This window comes from Lepidochelys kempii, chromosome 14, assembly GCF_965140265.1.
Source record: "Lepidochelys kempii isolate rLepKem1 chromosome 14, rLepKem1.hap2, whole genome shotgun sequence".
Classification (NCBI taxonomy): Eukaryota; Metazoa; Chordata; order Testudines; family Cheloniidae; genus Lepidochelys; species Lepidochelys kempii.
In genome coordinates, this window is record NC_133269.1 from 33,704,796 (window position 1) to 33,723,834 (window position 19,039).

The following is a 19,039-nucleotide window of genomic DNA, read 5'->3' on the forward strand; positions in this document are numbered from 1 at the left end:
GGATGCATCATGTCTCCTAGTTTGTCGGATGCATCATGTCTCCTGGTTTTTCTTGTGTCAATGTGTTTGCTTTGTCGGGCTGGACATAACCCTTGTTGGATACTAGTACGTCACGCTAGTTAATGTTTCTCTCTTGTCTGGTGGTTTACACAATTACAGGGGCTCACAGTGCAAATGCTCAACTATTACCTTACAATATGGGATGCAGATGTTATAAGTGAGATTAAAGTACACAGCACTTACAAGCATTCAAAAAAGTCTAAACACTAAGCACGTTTTTATAACTCTACTACCTATTTGACCAATACTAACACACAGGTGAACCAGACTGGTTCTGGTTGTTTTTCAGTATCTAAGTGAGGCATAGGGATCTTGGCTCAAAGTGGCACCTGGTTTGTCAATGTCACATCAGGAACCACCTGAGCTCCCCAAAGAGTCTGCAGGAAAATTTTCCCATTTGTTTTGTTTATACAAGGACCCACCCACCCAGCTCATCTGGCAACAGCTCTGTCTCAGGACAACTGTAAAACCCTCATCTCACCTGTTTTCTCACAACTGGTTTTCCAATTCCCAAACTGAACATAATTTCCCAGCTGAGAAGGGGAGGAAGAGCTGTGGGTTCTGGACCTCCAGGGCTCTGAGGAAAGGCAGGTCCTGAGAAATACCCACACAGGTGAGGAATTGGTTAAACGGTCCCACAGAAACCATCTCTCATCGATATAAACAGCTGGGATTTTTTTTAAAGACCCTTCAAGCTCCCTCAGTTCTGTCTCATCTTGCCCAGGTCAGGACTGTGCCCAGCTGACGTTGTATTTTTATGGCAGATGTCACTCAACTGCACAGCCACCCCAGGGAGACGCCCTATGAGGGTCCCCAGTGCTCACCCTTCACCCACACAGCCATCCAGGGAGACACGCTGCCAGGGTCCCAAGGACTCCCCCCACATCCAGCACCCACACAGCCAGGCCAGGCCCTACCAGTGAGTGCAGCAGCAAGAACCTTTGGGAACACCTATACTCATGCCAGGCACCAGACCCCCAAGCATGGGGTGCACCCCTCCCTCATCAGACATTCCACTTCGGACAGAGATCCCTCTGGATATGACTCTGGGGATATGGAGAGCCACTGTCACACAAGCCTCCCTACAATGGACAGAGTGGGCCCTCCCCAGGCAGGAGGAGAGATTCCCTCTGAGAGCCCTCTCCAGACCAAAGCCCACCTCAGTTCTTCCTTCAGTTCACGGAGCCACTTGACACACGGGAATTCCATAACAGTGGGACAGGTGCCTCGCTGGTGTAAATCAGTAGTTGCGCCATTGAGGTCATTGGGCCAGAACCCCAGAGGGTGTTATCGAGAGAATCCAAAAGGGGGCATCTCTCGGAGCTGTCACAGGTCACAGCGTCAGCAGGATAGTCTCAGAGCACAGCCTGCCCAACACCAGCGACTTCCCTAGCTGGATGCATGACTGTCTTCAGCGTGGCTCAGTAGCTGGGCTACGACAGCCACATTTCCTCCAAGCATGGGGGTGGGGGAGACATGTCCCACACACTGGCCAGTGGGTTACACAAGCGCTGTCGGTGCCTGACTCTCTGAGCCCCCATGCAGGTGCCTAACACGCAGGGTTTCCACCCAGAGTGACCCTCCACATGCTGGGGTTGAGTTCATTCTGTGACCTTTGCCCCCAGCCTAGCTAATACAGGGAATGCATTAAAGTAAAACTAAGATGAATCAACCAATGCCTGGGCATTGCACGACTCCCCCATCACAGTGGGGGAACACTAGAGAACCTTTGGGTACAACTGGGCCAAATCCCTCTGGGCCCTGCAAAGAATACACCCAACCAGAGATTCTCCAGCCTACAGGGCTGCAGCTCCCCCAACCCCGGACTGTCCTGTTCCCACTTATAGTTCGCCCTCTCCCAGTCCTTTCCTGTTTTGGCCAGGGACCATGGAGAGTCCCTCATGTCCCCAAAGGTGATCTACTGTCCTTAGTTCCACTGCTCCAAAATCTGGTTGGCTGAGGACAAGGCACTCAGCTGTCCGTCCCAATCTCCGACCAGGCCCGAAGCTGTACAACCTCAGCCACCTGCCAACGGGACCCCTACCCGAAACATGGTGCAGAAGGGATCCAGGCACAACCCGTCTCTCCTCACTGAAACCTCCAGAGTGAATGAACCAGAGACAGAGTCCCAGAGACACGTGCCCTCTGCTGTCATCCTGGGCTTTGGTCAGCATCCCTGGGGCCTTTTAATTTGGGGGCCCTCCTAAGACATTCACAATTCCCTACAGTCCCACATTCCCCAATGACACCCCCTCTTCAGAGACACAGTCCTCCCTCCAGGAGTTAACAGGGCACAATCCATTCATCGTGATCTAATGAATAGAAGAAATCCCAAGGGAAATAGAGCCATGAGACAGGAATACCTGGGTCCCTGTAACTCAGGGCTCTGAGCTTCCACACTAGGTCCAGGCATCCAGACAGGGTCTCCCCAGAGCGAGTGACTCACACTGCCTTGCTCCATGCTGGAGGGACACCCTTGCGTACACAGCCCCCAGAACTGCTCTGGACTTTACTGCTGCCCTATTACAGGGCAAACTACTAGGTCACTCCTTCTCTCTCCCACCATCTGGTCTCTCTAAGCCAGTGGCTCTCAGCCTTTCCAGACTACTGTCCCCCTTTCAGGAGTCAGATTTGTCTTGCCTACCCCCAAGTTACACCTCACTTAAAAATGACTTGCTTACAAAAATCAGACATAAAAACACAAAAGTGTCAAAGCTACTATTATTGAGAAATTGCTGACTTTTGCATTTTTACCATATGATTATAAAATAAATCAACTGGAATATAAATATTGCACTTACATTTCAGTGTATAGTCTACAGGGCAGTATAAACAAGTCAATGGCTGTATGAAATTTGCGTTTGTACTGACTTTGCTAGTGCTTTTTATATAGCCTGTTGTAAAACAAGACAAGTCAGACTCCTGAAAGGGGGACAGTAGTCTGGAAAGGCTGAGAGCCGCAGCTGTAGCCCCCTTTTATACCAGGGAGCAGGCTCTGATGGCAAGGGAGGGCAGAAGCTTCTTCAGCCCATGTTACTGGGCATTTCTGGATAGTTCAGGCAGCTGGGTAACAGCAAAGTACCAAATCTCCAAAAGAAATAATCTGAAGCAAAACACTCGTCCTTATTCTTCAGCCGAGGAAAGCGATTGGGGAGGTCTCAAGAGGGGATTTGCCCATTTCACACTCTGGTTCCCCCAGGCTCTGTCCCTGCCGACAGAGACTCTGGGCTCTCGTTACAGTGGGTCCCAGGGCGGGCTGCAGCCCGGGTTGTTATCCATGGGGCACAGGAAGCAGGGCTGGGAGCAGCAGCTGAGAGCTGGTGTATCCGGCGCTGGGGCGAGCTCAAGGTAGGTAGGAGGCATTAATGGTACTCTCAGAGGGCAGAGACTGCACCGCTCCTGCATTTGAGTGGTCCGTGATCAAGGCGGCTGGAAGAAGCTGTCGCTGCCTCCATTGTGAGCCGGGAGCGCGGGCTCAGCCGCTGCTGCTCCCCAGCGGGGTGCGGGGAGAGACCTGCATTAGCCTCCCTTTGCATCCGTTCCTCCCAGGGGAGGACTTTCTGCGGTGGCTGCAACCAGCCCCGGGCTCTGCCGAGACCAGCCCCTGAGCCGGAGCCTGCAGGTGAGGGGAGAGACCCGGGGGAAACGGCCGGGGCCGGGCAGGAAAGTGACTCTGCACCGACGGCCCCTCCTCGCCCCAGCTCTGCTCCCGGCGGGACGGGAGTCTGTGAGTCCCAGAGCTGCCGCTGCTGCCCCCCCAGCTCTGCCCCCCTGAGCGCCTGCAGGAGCCGAGCCAGCGCCGGGAGAGCGACCGCCCCAGGACCGGGCCAGGGCCCGAGTCTCCCAGCCCGAGGGGACGGGAGAGGGGGCAGGAGGGAGACAGGGGCAGAGACTGGCAGGGGCAACAGGAGCAATCAGTGGGGAGGGAGGGAGGGAGGTCCGGGCTCCCAGCCCTGCCCAACCCAACCCCATTCCCTGCAGCACCCCAGGGCCGATTGACTTTCCTGGGAGAAGGGGAGGAGCAGGGAGAGGAAAAGCCAGTTCCTGTCTGGGCCTGGTCGATGCGCTGCCCTGGGGACAGTGTGAGGGGGGATCCCCCAGAGCCGCTCCTTTGATTCTGCTCTTTTCTAGTGTTTGGTTTAAAGACTGTTACTGGGGGGTTAAAACATGTTTCAGTGGGTTTAGTCCTAGTGGGTGTGGGTGGGGCTGGGCTGGGATACGCAGCAATAAAGTGGCAGAGTCTAAATTTAAAGTATCTTTCTGCAGACAAAGAGCCTGGGGAAATCTGTGTGAAATGGACTAAAATCTTTTCTGTAACCTGCCCCATCGCCCTTCTCACCTTGACAGGCTGCAGAATAATGTCCACATCTTGCTCCAGGTCCTCCCATCCTCCCAGGGGACAGGGAAGGGAAGGGGCTGTAATGGAATCAGTGCAGGTAAGTGATTTTCAGGGAGGTGGTGGGGTTGGCCTGCATGTGGAGGAGGGACAGTAAATACAGATGGAGGGAAGAACAGAAAATGAAAAACCTTCTGTTGCATAGTTTGCTCTTTACACAACACACAATATGGAGAAACCCCAGGGGCACATCTGAGTTTTTCTAACTATACACAGAAGTGCAAGGCCTAGCCACTTGTATACATTTACTTGGTCTGGTTTCTGGCAGCTCCTAAGGAACACAGTGAGGGCCACTAGAGGGCTCACAAACTGTTTAAAGGGATATTACCCACTTCCTACACACTACCTACTCCTGCCTCTTTGATGAAGGTAAATTATTTTTTTAAATGTTCTCCAATACGTTACTGTCAATACTACTATTACTAGAAGACTGCACATTTTGTTACTTCTGTAGGCCAAACTCATTGCACACATCAGAGGCTCCTGGCATCTTTTCATTCCCCTTGGCCCCCACAAGTGTGCCATCCTCCCATCCCTATTTTAGGGGCTCCCTGCAACCCCCCACCCACTCCCTCATGCTACGGGTCTGTGTGTCCCCCCCTTCCCCATGCCAGAATTCCCCATTCTTCCTCCGATGTCCTCTCCAATCCCCTCTTTCCACATATCGTGTCCCCCATTCTTGCATTCCCCCTATGCCAGGAAAGCTATGTGCCACCATAACAGGACCAGCCACCTCCTGAGCACCCCCTCATGGACTGAGGTTGTGCTGCAAGTGTCCTGACTCAGTTTCCCCTCTTGGTTCCTCCATAAACTTAAAAAGACTTCTCTCTGTTCAATAATACCCCCCTTAAGGTCTGCTTTATTAGCAAAAAGTTCAAAATAAACCCCAAAATATCTTTGTTTCCACTCCCTCCAGCCTTAAACTGCACACAGTCAATTCCCTGACATATTGTCCCAAAACTCCCAGGATCTTCCTTGCAGGAGCCTTTCTCACTCTCACAGTTTTCTCTTCCTGTTTCCTCCTCTCCTCTGGCTCTTTCTAGAGCCCTCTATGATGCCCCATTGAGAGGCTGTTAATGAGGCACAGGCAGGCTGGACCAGTTCTTTTTTAAAGGGCCCAGTCCACCTTGTGACAGCTGCCCTATTCCTTCTCTTCTATTCCACTACGTTTCTGGATTCAGATCCCATCCCCGTTGCCAGTTGGGTCTTTTGCTCTTCACACAACACAAAGAACTTGGAGAAACCACACAGGCAGAGTTGGGTTTCAAATAACAATATTTACTAAATACTCACCAACACCCAAGGCCTAATTACACACACTGGTGCACTGATTTCTTGAGGTTTATAAAACTAGCACACAGTGAGCACTACTAGAGAGCTCACAGACTACTTAAAGAGATACTAACCTACCCTTAAAAAGAAAAGGAGTACTCGTGGCACCTTAGATACTGAGCATAAGCTTTTGTGAGCTACAGCTCACTTCATCAGATACAGACTAAGACGACTGCTACTCTGTAACCTACCCTTATATACTACACCATCTTTAATGTGGGCCCTGAATTTGTGGGACAGGCCCAGTGTAAATTACTATACTTGAGAAAGCAAACGCCTAAAAATGTTGATATCCAAAGCCTACAACTAGAGTGCAGAACTCAGAAGCCATGAGTCACTCCGGAAAGTCAGGAGATGGGCATAGATACACAGGAAGTCTGAATGGACCATTGTGATCAGCTAGTCTGATGTCCTGTATAACTCAGGACTTAGGACTCTCCTGAATTAGTTCCTGTTTGAACTAGCGCATATCTTTTCAAAAAACATCCAAACTGAATTGATACTACTCCAACTTGACATTCCCATGTTTATTCATCCGAGGAGTACATTAGCCCTTTTGGCCCTACCATCATTCTGGGAGCTCATATTCAGCTGATTATCCACCATAACCCGCAAGTCTTATTCACTGCTTCCCAGGATAGAGTCCCCCATTCTGTGTCTATGGCCTGCATTCTTTCTTTCTAATTGTATGAGTTTATATTTGGCCATATTGAAATGCAAATTCTTTACTGACACCCAACTTACTAAATGATCCAGATCGCTCTATAAGGGTGATCTGTCTTCTTCCTTATTTACCACATCTCCAATCTTTGTGTCACCTGCAAACTTTATCAGTGATGAGTTTGTGTTTTCTTCCAAGTGACTGATAAAAATGATGAATAGCAATAGGGCCAAAAACCAATTCCTGTGGGACCCCACTGGATACACACCCACTTGATGATGATTCCCTGGTTACAGTTTAAGATCCATCAGTTAGGCAGTTTTTAATCTATTTAATTTGTGCCATTTTAATTTGATATTATGTTAGTTTTTTAGCCATAATGTTGTGCAGTACCAGTCAAACACCTTTTAAAATTCTAAGTATGATCAGCACTATTACCTTTATCAGCCAAACTTGTAATCTCATCAAAAAAAGGTACAGTAACTCCTCACTTAATATTGTAGTTATGTTTCTGAAAAATGCAACTTTAAGTGAAACGATGTTAAATGAATCCAATTTTCCCATAAGATTTAATGTAAATGCGGGGGTTGGGTTCCAAGGACATTTTTTGGGGGGCAGACAAAAGGCATTCTGTACTGTACTGTTGTTGGGAGAGTAGTTAACTCTGGCTTACCCCACACAGGCACAGCCCACTGCAGACAACAAGGCAGGCAAAGACACTAGGAAGCACCTTGCGCAGCAGCAGTGGCAGCTTCCACACAGAAGAACAGGCGCTGACTTTGCCGGGGGATGCTCCAGGCCCGCCTCTTCCCATCCCTGCTCTGCTCCAGGCCCGCCTCTTCCCACCCCCGCTCCACCTCCTCCCCAGAGCATGTCGCGTCCCCACTCCTCCCCCTCCCTCCCAGTGCTTCCCTGCCACCAAACAGCTGTTTGGCGGCACTTAGGACTTTCTGGGAGGGAAGGAGAGGAGCAGAGACGCGGCACTTCCCCTCTCCTCTCCCTCCCAGCACTTCCCTCGCCGCCAAACAGTTGTTATAAGGCAGCCAAATGACGTTATAAGGGAGCATGGCACAACTTTAAACGAGCATGTTCCCTAGCGATGCAGTGACGTAATTTCGAAACAACATTAAGCGGAAGGACGTTAAGTGAGGAGTTACTGTGGCAAGTTAGTTTGACAGGATATATTTTCCAAAAATTCATGTTGATTTGCTTTAATTACATTACCTTTGTTTAATTCTTTAGTAATCAAGTCCCATATCAGCCACTCCATTCTCTTGTCCAGGTTTGATGTCATGCGGACAGACCTATAATTACTCAAGTCGCCCTGTTTACCCTTTTTAAAAATTGGCACAACGTTAGCTTTCCTCCAGTCTTTTGGAGCTTCCTCAGTACTCCCAGATTTATTGAACAGCAATGTTAACTACTCTTCAGCTACTCCTTAGCCAGCTCTTTTAAAACTCTTGGATGCAAGAGTTGGATTTGCTGATTTAAAAATGTTTAACATTAGTAGCTGGTGTTTAACACCCTCCAGATATACTCGTGAAATGAAAGGAGTTATCGTCATATGATGAGACTATATTATTTGATTTTTTTTAACATTCCAGTCATGCCAATCTTCCCACCAAGTTTCAGTAATAACAACTAGTTTGAATTTTTTCTCATTTACAAGCAATTCCAATTTCTTTTATTTTTTACCCAGGCTCCTAGTGTGTAGGCATTAAATAATTTCTTCTTTTCATGTCTCTTGGTGCCTTGAATAATTTTGTTCTCAACATCTTAATCTTTTGGTCTGAGTGCTCATTTGTTCCCTCATTTGTTTTCTCCTTTTGTTATTAGTTTAATGCCCTCTTGATTACTCTAGCCAGCCTGCCCCCTAGCAGATTGGTTTCCCTTCAACAGATATGGAGGCCATCCAACCTATACTGCCCTCTCTCTCCTAGAAGATGGTCCAATATTTCATAAAACCAAAACCCTCCACCCTATACCACTTACCTAGCCAGTGTTTCACTTCCAGAGTCTTCTGCCTTCTGTCTTCCTTCACTCCCAGGACAAGAAGCATCTGAGACTATCACTTTCATGTTCCTTTCCTTTAGCACCCTTCCGGTTTCTCTGAAGTTGTCTGTAATGGGTGAGGTGCCCCATGACAGAGTTATTAATGTCAATACAGACCATCACCACTGGATCCTTGCCCACTGACTTCAGAAGCCCTATCCAATCTCAGAGTGACCCCTCATGTCTTGGCTCCGTCCTGTTGTCTGCCTGTCCCTGGCAGAATGTTCTTTCCATTCTTCTTAGCACAGAATCCCCAACAAGGATCGTCTGCCTTTCTTGCATGGGTAGAGATCTCTTTGCAGGGACGCTTGATTGTCTTGTGGGTTGGGCAGGCATCCTCAGGTATGTCCTGTACAGTTCTCCATTCTGTTTGGTCAGCTAGATATTGCAGTTTCCACACTGAGAACATGATAACAATGCGATACTTCTAGCTGTGTGGAGTTCCTTCTTGTCCTCTTCTCTCTGGTGTTCACGGTTTGCCCATCCTCAACTGCCTCCAGGTGTGGAGAATGTCACCGGGTCTTCCCGCCTCAGTGATTACAAACTGCCACGCCTCCTTCTCTGGTCTCCTCCTCTTCCTGGTTCTGTGGTGGCCAGTTCCATTCTTGAATCTAGGGTGGTGATGCTTCCTGAATTTGGTTGTCCAAGAACTCCTCAGTATCTCTGTATCTGTACTTGTCCTGCCAAACCACTAATCTTTCTTCCAGCATAGCCACCAACTTGCACTTCATCCAAAGGACGTTTGATCTGGCCTCCTTCAGGAAAGAAAATATGGCACATCTGTTGCAGGTCTCAACCACTGTTCCATTGCTGGCCACGTAAAACTCCCTCCCACCACCAGGGGCTAAGCTGCCTGGCCCCAGTGTTTGTGTATTGCATTGCAGCCACAAAACTCCACCTGCAACAGCACACGTGCAAAAATTAAACTTTCCCTGCCGCTGCTTACAGGGAGACACCAACTACTGACCCTCCCTTACCACTGGGAAGGGGGAGCTTCCCTTCTGGCCCTCTCCACCCCCTTTCCTTACCATTGCTTTGTCTCCTCTCTGCCCCAAACAATGTCTTCCCACACAGTCTCCAGTCTCTTCCCTGCCTGCCCCATAGTCATTGGTCTTTCCGATTGCAGTCTCCTGTTTCTCACACCTGCAACGCCATATGCCCCTGCAGCTCCTCAGCCTCTCTGCAGGCCCCACAAACCCCCTGAATCCCCCTCAGCCTCCCTGTGACCCCCACACATTTCCATTTATCTTCATAGTTTCCTGTCCAGTCTCCTAACCACAGAGTCACAGCCGTGCCTGAGGAGAGCAGGGCTTCAGTCTTATTGTTTTCAATGTGAGTTGGTGGCCATCTTTACCAAGGGCAGCGTCACTCTCACTTCCACATGCCACTCCAGGGAAGTGGTGGCCATCTTGAATCAGGACAGTTTGACTCCAGCCCCCTTCCCCCGCAAAGTAATGGGACCACGTTGAACAAGGGAACATGTGTGAGTTCTGTGCCAGGAATCATGAGATTCCTGTGAGCATGGGAAACATCCAAAAATTCCAACTAAATATTGTGAGACTCATGATAAAATCACTGGAGTTAGCAGCTCTGGGCATCATGGTTTCACCACAGAAACAGTGTATTTTTAATGAAAGCTTTGAGAAATATCCCCTTCCCCGGGGCAGTTCCCTGCTCTCTGTGGGGAGGGGGATTTTCCAGCCTTGCCCACGACTGAGCTGGTGGGATTATGGCTGGGGGAACAGGTCCTGAGTGGGGGACTCTGGTGGGATTATGGCTGGTGGGATTATGGCTGTTTCAGGGGCCGGTGACCTTCGAGGCAGTGGCTGTGTATTTCACCAAGGAGGAGTGGGCACTGCTGGACCCCAGTCAGAGAGCCCTCTACAGGAACATCATGCAGGAGAACTATGAGACTGTGACATCTCTGGGTAAGGATTCCTGTCTCCTTGGTTATTAGAAGCTGGGGTGTCTCTGAAGATTCTGGGTTGGATTCTGCTCAGGGTTCTTCCCTGTTCCCTTAGATTTCAGGAGGATCATCCCATAGTCCCCAGAACCCATGGGGAAGCGTCTGCATCCTCTATGCCTCCTCCTATGGGAGAGGAGATATGGAGACATAGTGGGGTGCTAATACATCTCCATCCCCAGCATGTCCGAGAGAGAGGAACATACCATCCATCCTCTCTATCTGTGTTTTTAAATATGGGCACACACTGGTACGCAGACAGATGTTATGTGTCCCTCCCTTCCCAGGACTGGCTCTATACCCAAAAAGGGCTCTGGTGTCACCATGATTACAAAGGGGTAAGAGGTTGCACAACTGTGCTTTGCCAGAGTCATATAATCCCCAGTGTGTGGAAATCCTTGAGTCTCCTGCAGGGGGAACTGCAGGTCTCACAGGAACCATCTGATCATCCCAAAGGGGCTCCAGGAACATTTTTCCATCTGTTGCATTTATACAAGGGCACCCACCCAACTCATCTCTGGTCAGAATAACTGTAAAATTCTTGTCTCTTCTGTTCTCTTTCCCTGGAGCAGGTTTTCCTATTCCCAAACCGAATGTGATCTCCCAGCTGGAACGGGGGGAAGAGCCTTGGGTCCCGGATCTCCAGGGCTCTAAGGAAAAAGAGATCCTGATAAACATCCACACAGGTGAGGAATTGGTTAAATGGACGCAGAAACCACCCACCATTGATGTCAATAGCTTGGATTCCCACAAAGGCCCCATGAGCTACCCCAGTTCTGCCTCATCTCACCCAGGTCAGGATTGTTCCCACGAGGTGTCATGTGATTCATGGCTTCCTGTCTGCCCTGCCTGACACCTGGCTGTAGCTCCCTTCACCTGGAGTTGTTGGATGGGATATGGAGGCAGAATTGGTTCCCTCTCTTCCGGAGAAAGGTTTTGGAGGAGGGGACATTCAGCTCCTGCTTTTTTCAATCTTCCCAGCAGTTATTTTGGTTTGCTCCCCACTTTGCACTCTCCTTTCTGAGGTTCCCTTTCATCTCAGATCAAGTTGATATTCATGTCTGAATTTTCACTCTGTCCCAGGAGGGGATGGGACGGTGACTGAGAAGGAGGTGGAGAATTCTCAGCGGGGAGGTCCCGAACGGCAGTCAGAAAGAGCTGAAAGGAAAAGTCCCTGCTCAGAACTCCAGGAAGCAACCTGCAAGAGTCAGCTCAGGCCAGAGAGGCAGCTGGGAAACCACAGAGGGAAGACACGGGGTAAATCCACTCACCGTGGAGGAGTTTTGAAAGACCTTCCCGAAGACACGATCCAGCCAGGAATCTGCACTAAAGAAAAAATGTATGATTGTGCTGAGTGTGGGAAAAGCTTCAGTTGGAGATCCCATCTTATTGTACATCAAAGAAACCACACAGGGGAGAAACCCTATAACTGCCCCGAGTGCAGGAAAAGCTTCAGTCGGAGCTCTACCCTGATTATACATCAGAGAGTCCACACGGGAGAAAGACCCTACAAATGTCACGACTGTGGGAAGAGCTTCAAGCGCAGCTCAGAACTTCTTTCTCATCGACGAACCCACACGGGAGAGAAACCCCATAACTGCCCTGACTGTGGGAAAACCTTCAGTGATGGCTCAAACCTCATTAAGCATCAGAGAATCCACACGGGACAGAAACTCTATAACTGCCCTGAGTGCAGGAAGAGCTTCAGTCGGAGCTCACACCTTATCACTCATCAGAGAATCCACACGGGAGACCGTCCCTTCTACTGCCCTGAGTGCGGGAAGGGGTTCAGTCGGAAGGCTCATGTCATTACACACCAGAAAACCCACACTGGAGAGAGACCCTTTCGGTGTCCCGAGTGTGGGAAAAGCTTCATTCGGAGCTCAGACCTCACTATACATAAAAGAATCCACACGGGAGAAACACCTTATAAGTGTTCTGTCTGTGGGAAAAGTTACAAGCAGAGCTCAGAACTTATTTCACATCAGAGAAGCCACACAGGAGAAAGACCTTATAACTGCCCTGACTGCAAGAAAAGCTTCAGTAATAGCTCCGACCTTATTGTGCATCGGAGAATCCACACAGGAGAGAAGCCCTATAAATGCTCCGATTGCGGGAAAAGCTTTGGTCACAGCTCGGCCTTTATTAGACACAGGAGAATCCACACCGGCCTGAGGCCCTATAATTGCCCCGAGTGCAGGAAAAGTTTTGCTCAGAAATGGCACCTTATTAGACACCAGAGAATGCACAATGGAGAGACACCCTATAAATGTTCTGTCTGTGGGAAAAGCTACAAGGCAAAGGTCTCCCTCGTGTCTCACCAGAAACTCCACACAGGAGAGCTGTCCCTGTGGGGCAATGGGTCTGTGCTCCCCTGAAGCAAAGTGTAAACCTGCTGCAATTGAGGATGGGCTGAGTGGGCGCAGCAGGCAGGTGGATGGTTTGGATTTCACTGAGGGCGGCTGGTGAGGCCAAAGGAGGGGGGAGTGCTGGGCACTGGGGAGATAAGTCATTTCAGGGTCTGGGGGGAGCAGGCGATGGAATTAGGGGGGAGACATTTTGTGCAAGTTCCACACTCGCTTTCCAATTTAGCAGGGAGGTAAAAATTCCCTGTTGCCATCCAGTCATCCTTGCAGTTCCTAGGGCCCTTGAGGACAGATGCACGCAGACGTGCAGTCATATGGGGCGTAGTTATAAAGCAGCCGAGAGCTACTGCTCTGAAGTAACAGGATTTCAGAGCAAGTCTTGGTGTATTGAACATCCCTGTAGACATGCGGAGGTGCACTGGACATTGGGGAATCCATGGGGGGAGATTCCCCCGAGAGGTTTGATTGCCCTGTTCCTGAGAAGCCAACAGTGAGAGCTGGGGACTTGGGACGTAGCACTCCTGGGTTTGGCTCCTGGCTCTGAGAAGAGAGTGTGGTCAGGTGGCTAGAGCAGGGTGAAGGAAGTGGGAGTTAGGACTTCTTGGTTTAGTAGCCAACTCTCCTAGTGTCTTCTTGTGTGACCCTGTACCAGTCACTTCCCCTCTCTGTTGTCCTGTTGCTCCTGTCTCTGCCCTGGGGATAGTAATAGTCGCCCACCTCCCTGGAGAGTTGTGGGATGTCACTAATCACTGTGTGTTCATCGATTCTAAGGTCAGAAGGGATCATTGTGTTCCCCTAGCCTGACCTCCTGTATAGCGCAGGCCGTAGGCCTTCCCTGAATTAATTCCTGTTTGAACCAGAGCAGATCTTTTTTTAAAAAAACATCCAGTCTTGATTTAACAATTGCCAGTGATGGAGAATCCACCACAAGCCTTGGGAAGTTGTTCCACTGTTGAAAAGTTTGTGCCTTATTTCTAGGCTGAATTTGTCCAGCTTCAAATTCCAGCCATTGGATCTTGTTAGATCTTTGTCTGCTAGACTGAAGAGCCGATTGTCAAATATTTGTTTCCAAGATACTTACTTAGAGACTGTGATCAAGTCACCTCCTAATCTTCTCTTTTCTAAAATAAATAGATCAAGGTCCTGGAGTCTTTCACTATAAGGCATGTTTCTCAAGACTTTAATCATTCTTGTGGATCCTCTCTGAACCCTTTCCAGTTTATCAACAACCTTCTTGAATTGTGGACACAAGAACTGGACACAGTATTCAAGTAGCTGTCACACCATTGCCAAATATGGAGGGGAACATAATCTCTCTACTCCTACTCAATATTCCCCTGTTTAGACATCCAAGGAGCGCATTAGCCCTTTGGGCCATTGGCAGCTCACGTTTAGCTGATTATCTACCGTGACCCCCAAGTCTTTTTCAGAATCACTGCTTCCCAGGATACAGTCCAGCATCCCTGTAATTAAGGCCTACATTTTTTGTTCATAATTGTATGAGTTTATATTTGGCCATACTGAAATGCATATGGTTTGCTGGCACCCAACTTTGTAACGGTCCCCAATCTGTGTGTCACCTGCAAACTTTATCAGTGATGATTTTATGTTTTCCTCCAGGTTACTGATGAAAATGTTAAAAAGCATACCGCAAAAAACTGATCCCTGCAGGACCCCACTAGAAACACCCACTCAGTGATGATTCCCTATTTATAATTATATTTTGCAACCTGTCCGTTAATCAGTTTTAAATCCATTTAATATATGCCATGTTGATTTTGTATCATTCTAGTTTTTTAATCAAAGTATCATGCAGTACCAAGTCAAATGTCTTACAGAAGTCTAAGTATATTCAATCAGTACCATTACCTTTATCAACCAGACTTGTAAGTTCATTAAAAATAAATCAAGTTAGTTTGACAGGATCTGTCTTCCATAAACCCATATTAATGGGGATTCATTATATTACCCTCCTTTAATTCTTTATTAAGCAAGTCCCGTATCAGCCACTCCATTAATTTTCTCAGGATCTGTAAGGCTGGCAGTCCTACTATTGCCTAAGTCATCCCATTAACCCTCTAAGCACAACATTAGGTTTCTTCCAGGCTTTTGGAACTTCCTTAGTGTTTCAAGAGTTATTTTAAAATCAACATTAATGGTCTAGAGAGCTCCTCAGCTAACTCTTTTAAAACTCTTGGATGCAAGTTATCTGGACATGTGGAATAACATAAACTGCTTAACTTTAGTAGCTGCTGTTTAATATCCGCACAAGATACAATTGGAATGGAAAGAGTGTTGCCATCATATGATATAACTACATCATCTATTTCATTTTTGTTCCCAGATACAGAACAGAAATTATTGAATACGTCTGCTTTTCTGCGGAAAGGGATCTGGGGGTCATAGTGGAGCACAAGCTAAATATGAGTCAACAGTGTAATGCTGTTGCAAAAAAAGTGAACATCCTTCTGGGATGTATTAGTAGGAGTGTTGTAAGCAAGACATGAGATTAGGCCTCAACTGGAGTATTGTGTCCAGTTTTGGGCACAACATTTCCGGAAGGATGTGGACAAATTGGAGAGAGTCCAGAGAAGAGCAACAAAAATAATTAAAAGTCTAGAAAACATGAGGGAAGATTGAAAAAATTGGGTTTGTTTAGTCTGGAAAAGAGAAGACTGAGAGGGAACATAACAGTTTTCAAGTATGTAAAAAGTTACAAGGAGGAGGAAGAAAAATTGTCTTTCTTAACCTCTGAGGATAGGACAAGAAGTAATGGGCTTAAATTGCAGCAAGGGAGGTCTAGGTTGGACATTAGGAAAAACTTCCTAACTGTCAGGGTGGTTAAGCACTGGAATAAATTGCCTAGGGAGGTTGTGGAATCTCCATCATTAGAGATTTTTAAGAGCAGGTTAGACAAACACCTGCCAGGAATGGTCTAGACAATACTTAGTCCTGCCACGAGTGCAGGGAACTGGACTAGATAACCTCTTGAGGCCCCTTTCAGTTTTATGATTCTATGAATATTGGCATCTTCAGCTAGAAAGTTTCTTTTATTACTGTATTTTATTATTCTGCCACTGTCTCATTCTTCCCTAGCTCTCTCTGTCAGGGAGAGTGTTTTACTGAGTCAAAAGGTTTTAGCTGGATTCCCTTGTCCCTGATTTCAAGCCGAGACTCAGATCACAATGTGATTATTCCTGAAATGACTGCCCTGGGAGGGAATTCACCTGGTCTCTGGATGATGGGGGTCTTGTGTTTCTGGACATTTAGATTTTGGTTGAGTCTTAATTTCGCATTGAAGTTTTTTCAACATTGGTTTCTGCTTTCCTGAATAAAAGATTTATTGCAAACCCTTCATCTCCCTGGGCATCTTGGGGAATTTCCTCAGTTCGTGAGCTTAGCACAAGGCTGGATACACAGACACCTCCAGCGGGGGAGCAGCTTGTCTCCTCACCAGCAGCATCTCTAGTGTCTATTCTCTCTTTCAGCTCAGTGAGGAATCCAGTTGTTCCTGGGCAGAATCTTGACATTTCCCCGAGGACACAGAGCAGCTAAAGGGCTCTCAAACATCCTGGCTGGACTCCTTCCCAGGCGTTTGCTTCCCATCAGGTGTCTGGCTCCTGGTTCTAGTTTTCTGGTGCTTTCTGTGATACTAACTCCGTGGTGTCACAACTGTCTCTATTGGGGAAAAGGGGATTTATCCCCTAGGCACTCTGCTGTCCTGTTCTCTGTCCCAGCTGCCAGCTCCATTGATCAAAAATTGGGCCATCAAACCCCAACACCAGGGCTCTGATTTCACCCCCTGCCCTGGACCTGCTTTGGAGGGGAGCGAACAACTGCAGCCACCAGACAAAACATCCACTGTTTTTGTTATGTTTTTTTTTTTGTTCTACATTTGTACTATGCCTTTCACAATGGGATTCTGGATCATAACTAGGGCTCCTTGGTAATACAATAATGGAACAATAATATAAGGTTCCTAAAAAATCCCCTACCACGATTGGATCTGCTTTAGCCATTTCCATTCACCAACCCCTAGGAAGACGGAACAAGGTGGAGCAGGGTGTGGTGGTTATTTTGGCGATAGATTTCTCCTTCTGTTCTTTTGATTCCTTTATCAATTTTCTGTCGTTTTGAGAAGGGTGATTGGGGAGGGTTCAGGAGCTTTAGTGCATTTCACAGCCAAGTTCCGGACTCCTGTTTCCATCCCTATCCCTCCCTGTTGCTGTCACAGTAGAGACTCTGAATTCCTCTACAATGAGAAAAACTTGTATTTTCAAAAGCCAGTTACAGTTACTTGGGACCAATCATTTCCTGACCTCTCCCACCATTTGCGCATTCCCAGCCCTGAAGAGCAAGGACAGGGGAAGCTGAGGCCTTCTAGATCCTGAATTGTTCCCTTAATAAAAACTCCTCAGTAGATATTTTGGTTTGTATTGATGTGAACAAACAGATCAAAGCAGATTACCTAGTAAATAAACAAAAACAACAAACTGAGCTTAATATACTAGTGAAGTAGGATATGAATTACCAAATTCTCACATAGAGTGATACACAAGCTGGCAGATTCTTAAGGCACAAGCTGCCTTTGCTTTGCAGCTTGGGTTTCCCAGGTTTTCATATACAGGCTAGAAATCCCTTTAGCCTTGGATCATCACTTGCCCCAGTTCAGTCTCTGTTCCTCAGGTGTTTCCAGGTGTGTTGTTGTAGGGAGAGAGAGGTACCATCATGATGTCATTTCACCCTTTTATATCTTCTTCCCACTTGCTGGAAAGCTCTTTTGGTGTGACCTGGGTCAAACAGTTCCCATTATGTAGTGCTATCTCTGAGAGGTTTCTATTGTACACAGTTCCTGGGGTAATCGTTGTTCTTGTGTGCATTTCCTCAATAAGCCATTAACATTGTTTGGCCTTTTTACTGTTGTATCTGAAAGGCTGCTTGTGGGTGTTTTCAACCTAAGAACATGTTTCAGTAACACATACATAGCCAAACTTCGTAACTTCACATATAATGATAGCACATACAATCTAATGAGATATTATTGTCTAGTAAATCAAAACTTTTAGAATGATACCTCACAAGGCATAATTTGTGCAAAACATATCCTAATTATATAACAGTGGTGAATATGGGGGTGTCAGGGTGTCACACACCCATCCTCTCCCTTGGATGGGGATGGATTAATGTCTCCACACTGTCTCTGAATTGCCTCTCCTCTGGGAGCAATATAGGGGGGATAGGCTTTCTCTCAATGGTCTGGGGACTATTGGGATGATTCCCCTGAAATATAGGGGACCAGGAAAGGATCCTGGGTAGAAGTGATTGAGGTACTTCAGAGATATCCCTACTTCTAATACCCAAGGGACCAGGATTCCTGACCCAGAGAGGTCACATTTTGATAATTCTCCTGCATGATGTCCCTGTAGAGGGTTCTCTGAGCATGGTCCACCAGAGCCCCCTGCCCCTGGGAAGCAGGGCCTGACACGCCACACAAAGGGATTTCTCCCTGTGTCTGTGATGCAATATCTGTTGGACACTGCAGCCGATCCATTCCAAAATCCCAGGGAATGTTCTAGGGAACCACTGGCAGCATCCTGCTGATTGGGTGAAAATGAAAACCAGAAAAGCCTGATTTAGAGACCAAATCCAGCTGCAGGCAGAGGAATCCCTCTGGTGCTCCCTGCCGCTGTGTGCACATCACGGGCAGTGGCTGAGCTGGCTGCATGGTGAGATCATACAGCCTGGACTGTACCAGACATAACACAGCCTTAGAGGATGGCTTTTGGAGGGACCTGGAGGGGCAGGAGTTGGGTTTGGGGGGGGAAGCAGCAGGGACTATAAGGGTGGTGGAGGGGAGCCAGTGAGAGTGGGGGGAAGGAGTGACCCTGGGGGGGAGTGAAAGTGGAGGGGAGTTGGGGAGAATGTGGGGAAGGAGTGAGGAGGGGAAATGGGGATGTGGAGGGGACACTGGGGTGAGGAGTGTGGTGGGGAGAGAGGAGGGAATAGAACAGTAACTGTTTATACTCTGAGTGCCGGGCTGGGGGTGTCTGTAACTCCCGTGACCCCCATATATGGCCCCCGTTCTGCTCTCCACTACCCCTCCCCACTCCCTACACATCCTCTCCCCACCCATCACATTGCAGTGTAATCTGCCATCACCTGCTGTTCTCCATACAGATCACATGTCACAGGACCAAGGCGCTCTCTCC

The 19,039-nt window shown here is 48.0% G+C and overlaps 1 protein-coding gene across 1 annotated transcript in view; it reads left to right on the plus strand.

Annotated features, from left to right (window-relative positions):
* LOC140898293 (uncharacterized) overlaps positions 1-18,613 on the plus strand; it is a 35,003-nt gene extending 16,390 nt beyond the window's left edge. The window contains exon 5 of the mRNA XM_073311933.1: positions 11,867-18,613. Coding sequence (XP_073168034.1) covers positions 11,867-12,842 — 976 coding nt within the window. The 3' untranslated portion in view covers positions 12,843-18,613. The remainder of the gene's footprint in view (positions 1-11,866) is intronic.
* The last annotated feature ends 426 nt before the right edge of the window (positions 18,614-19,039 follow it).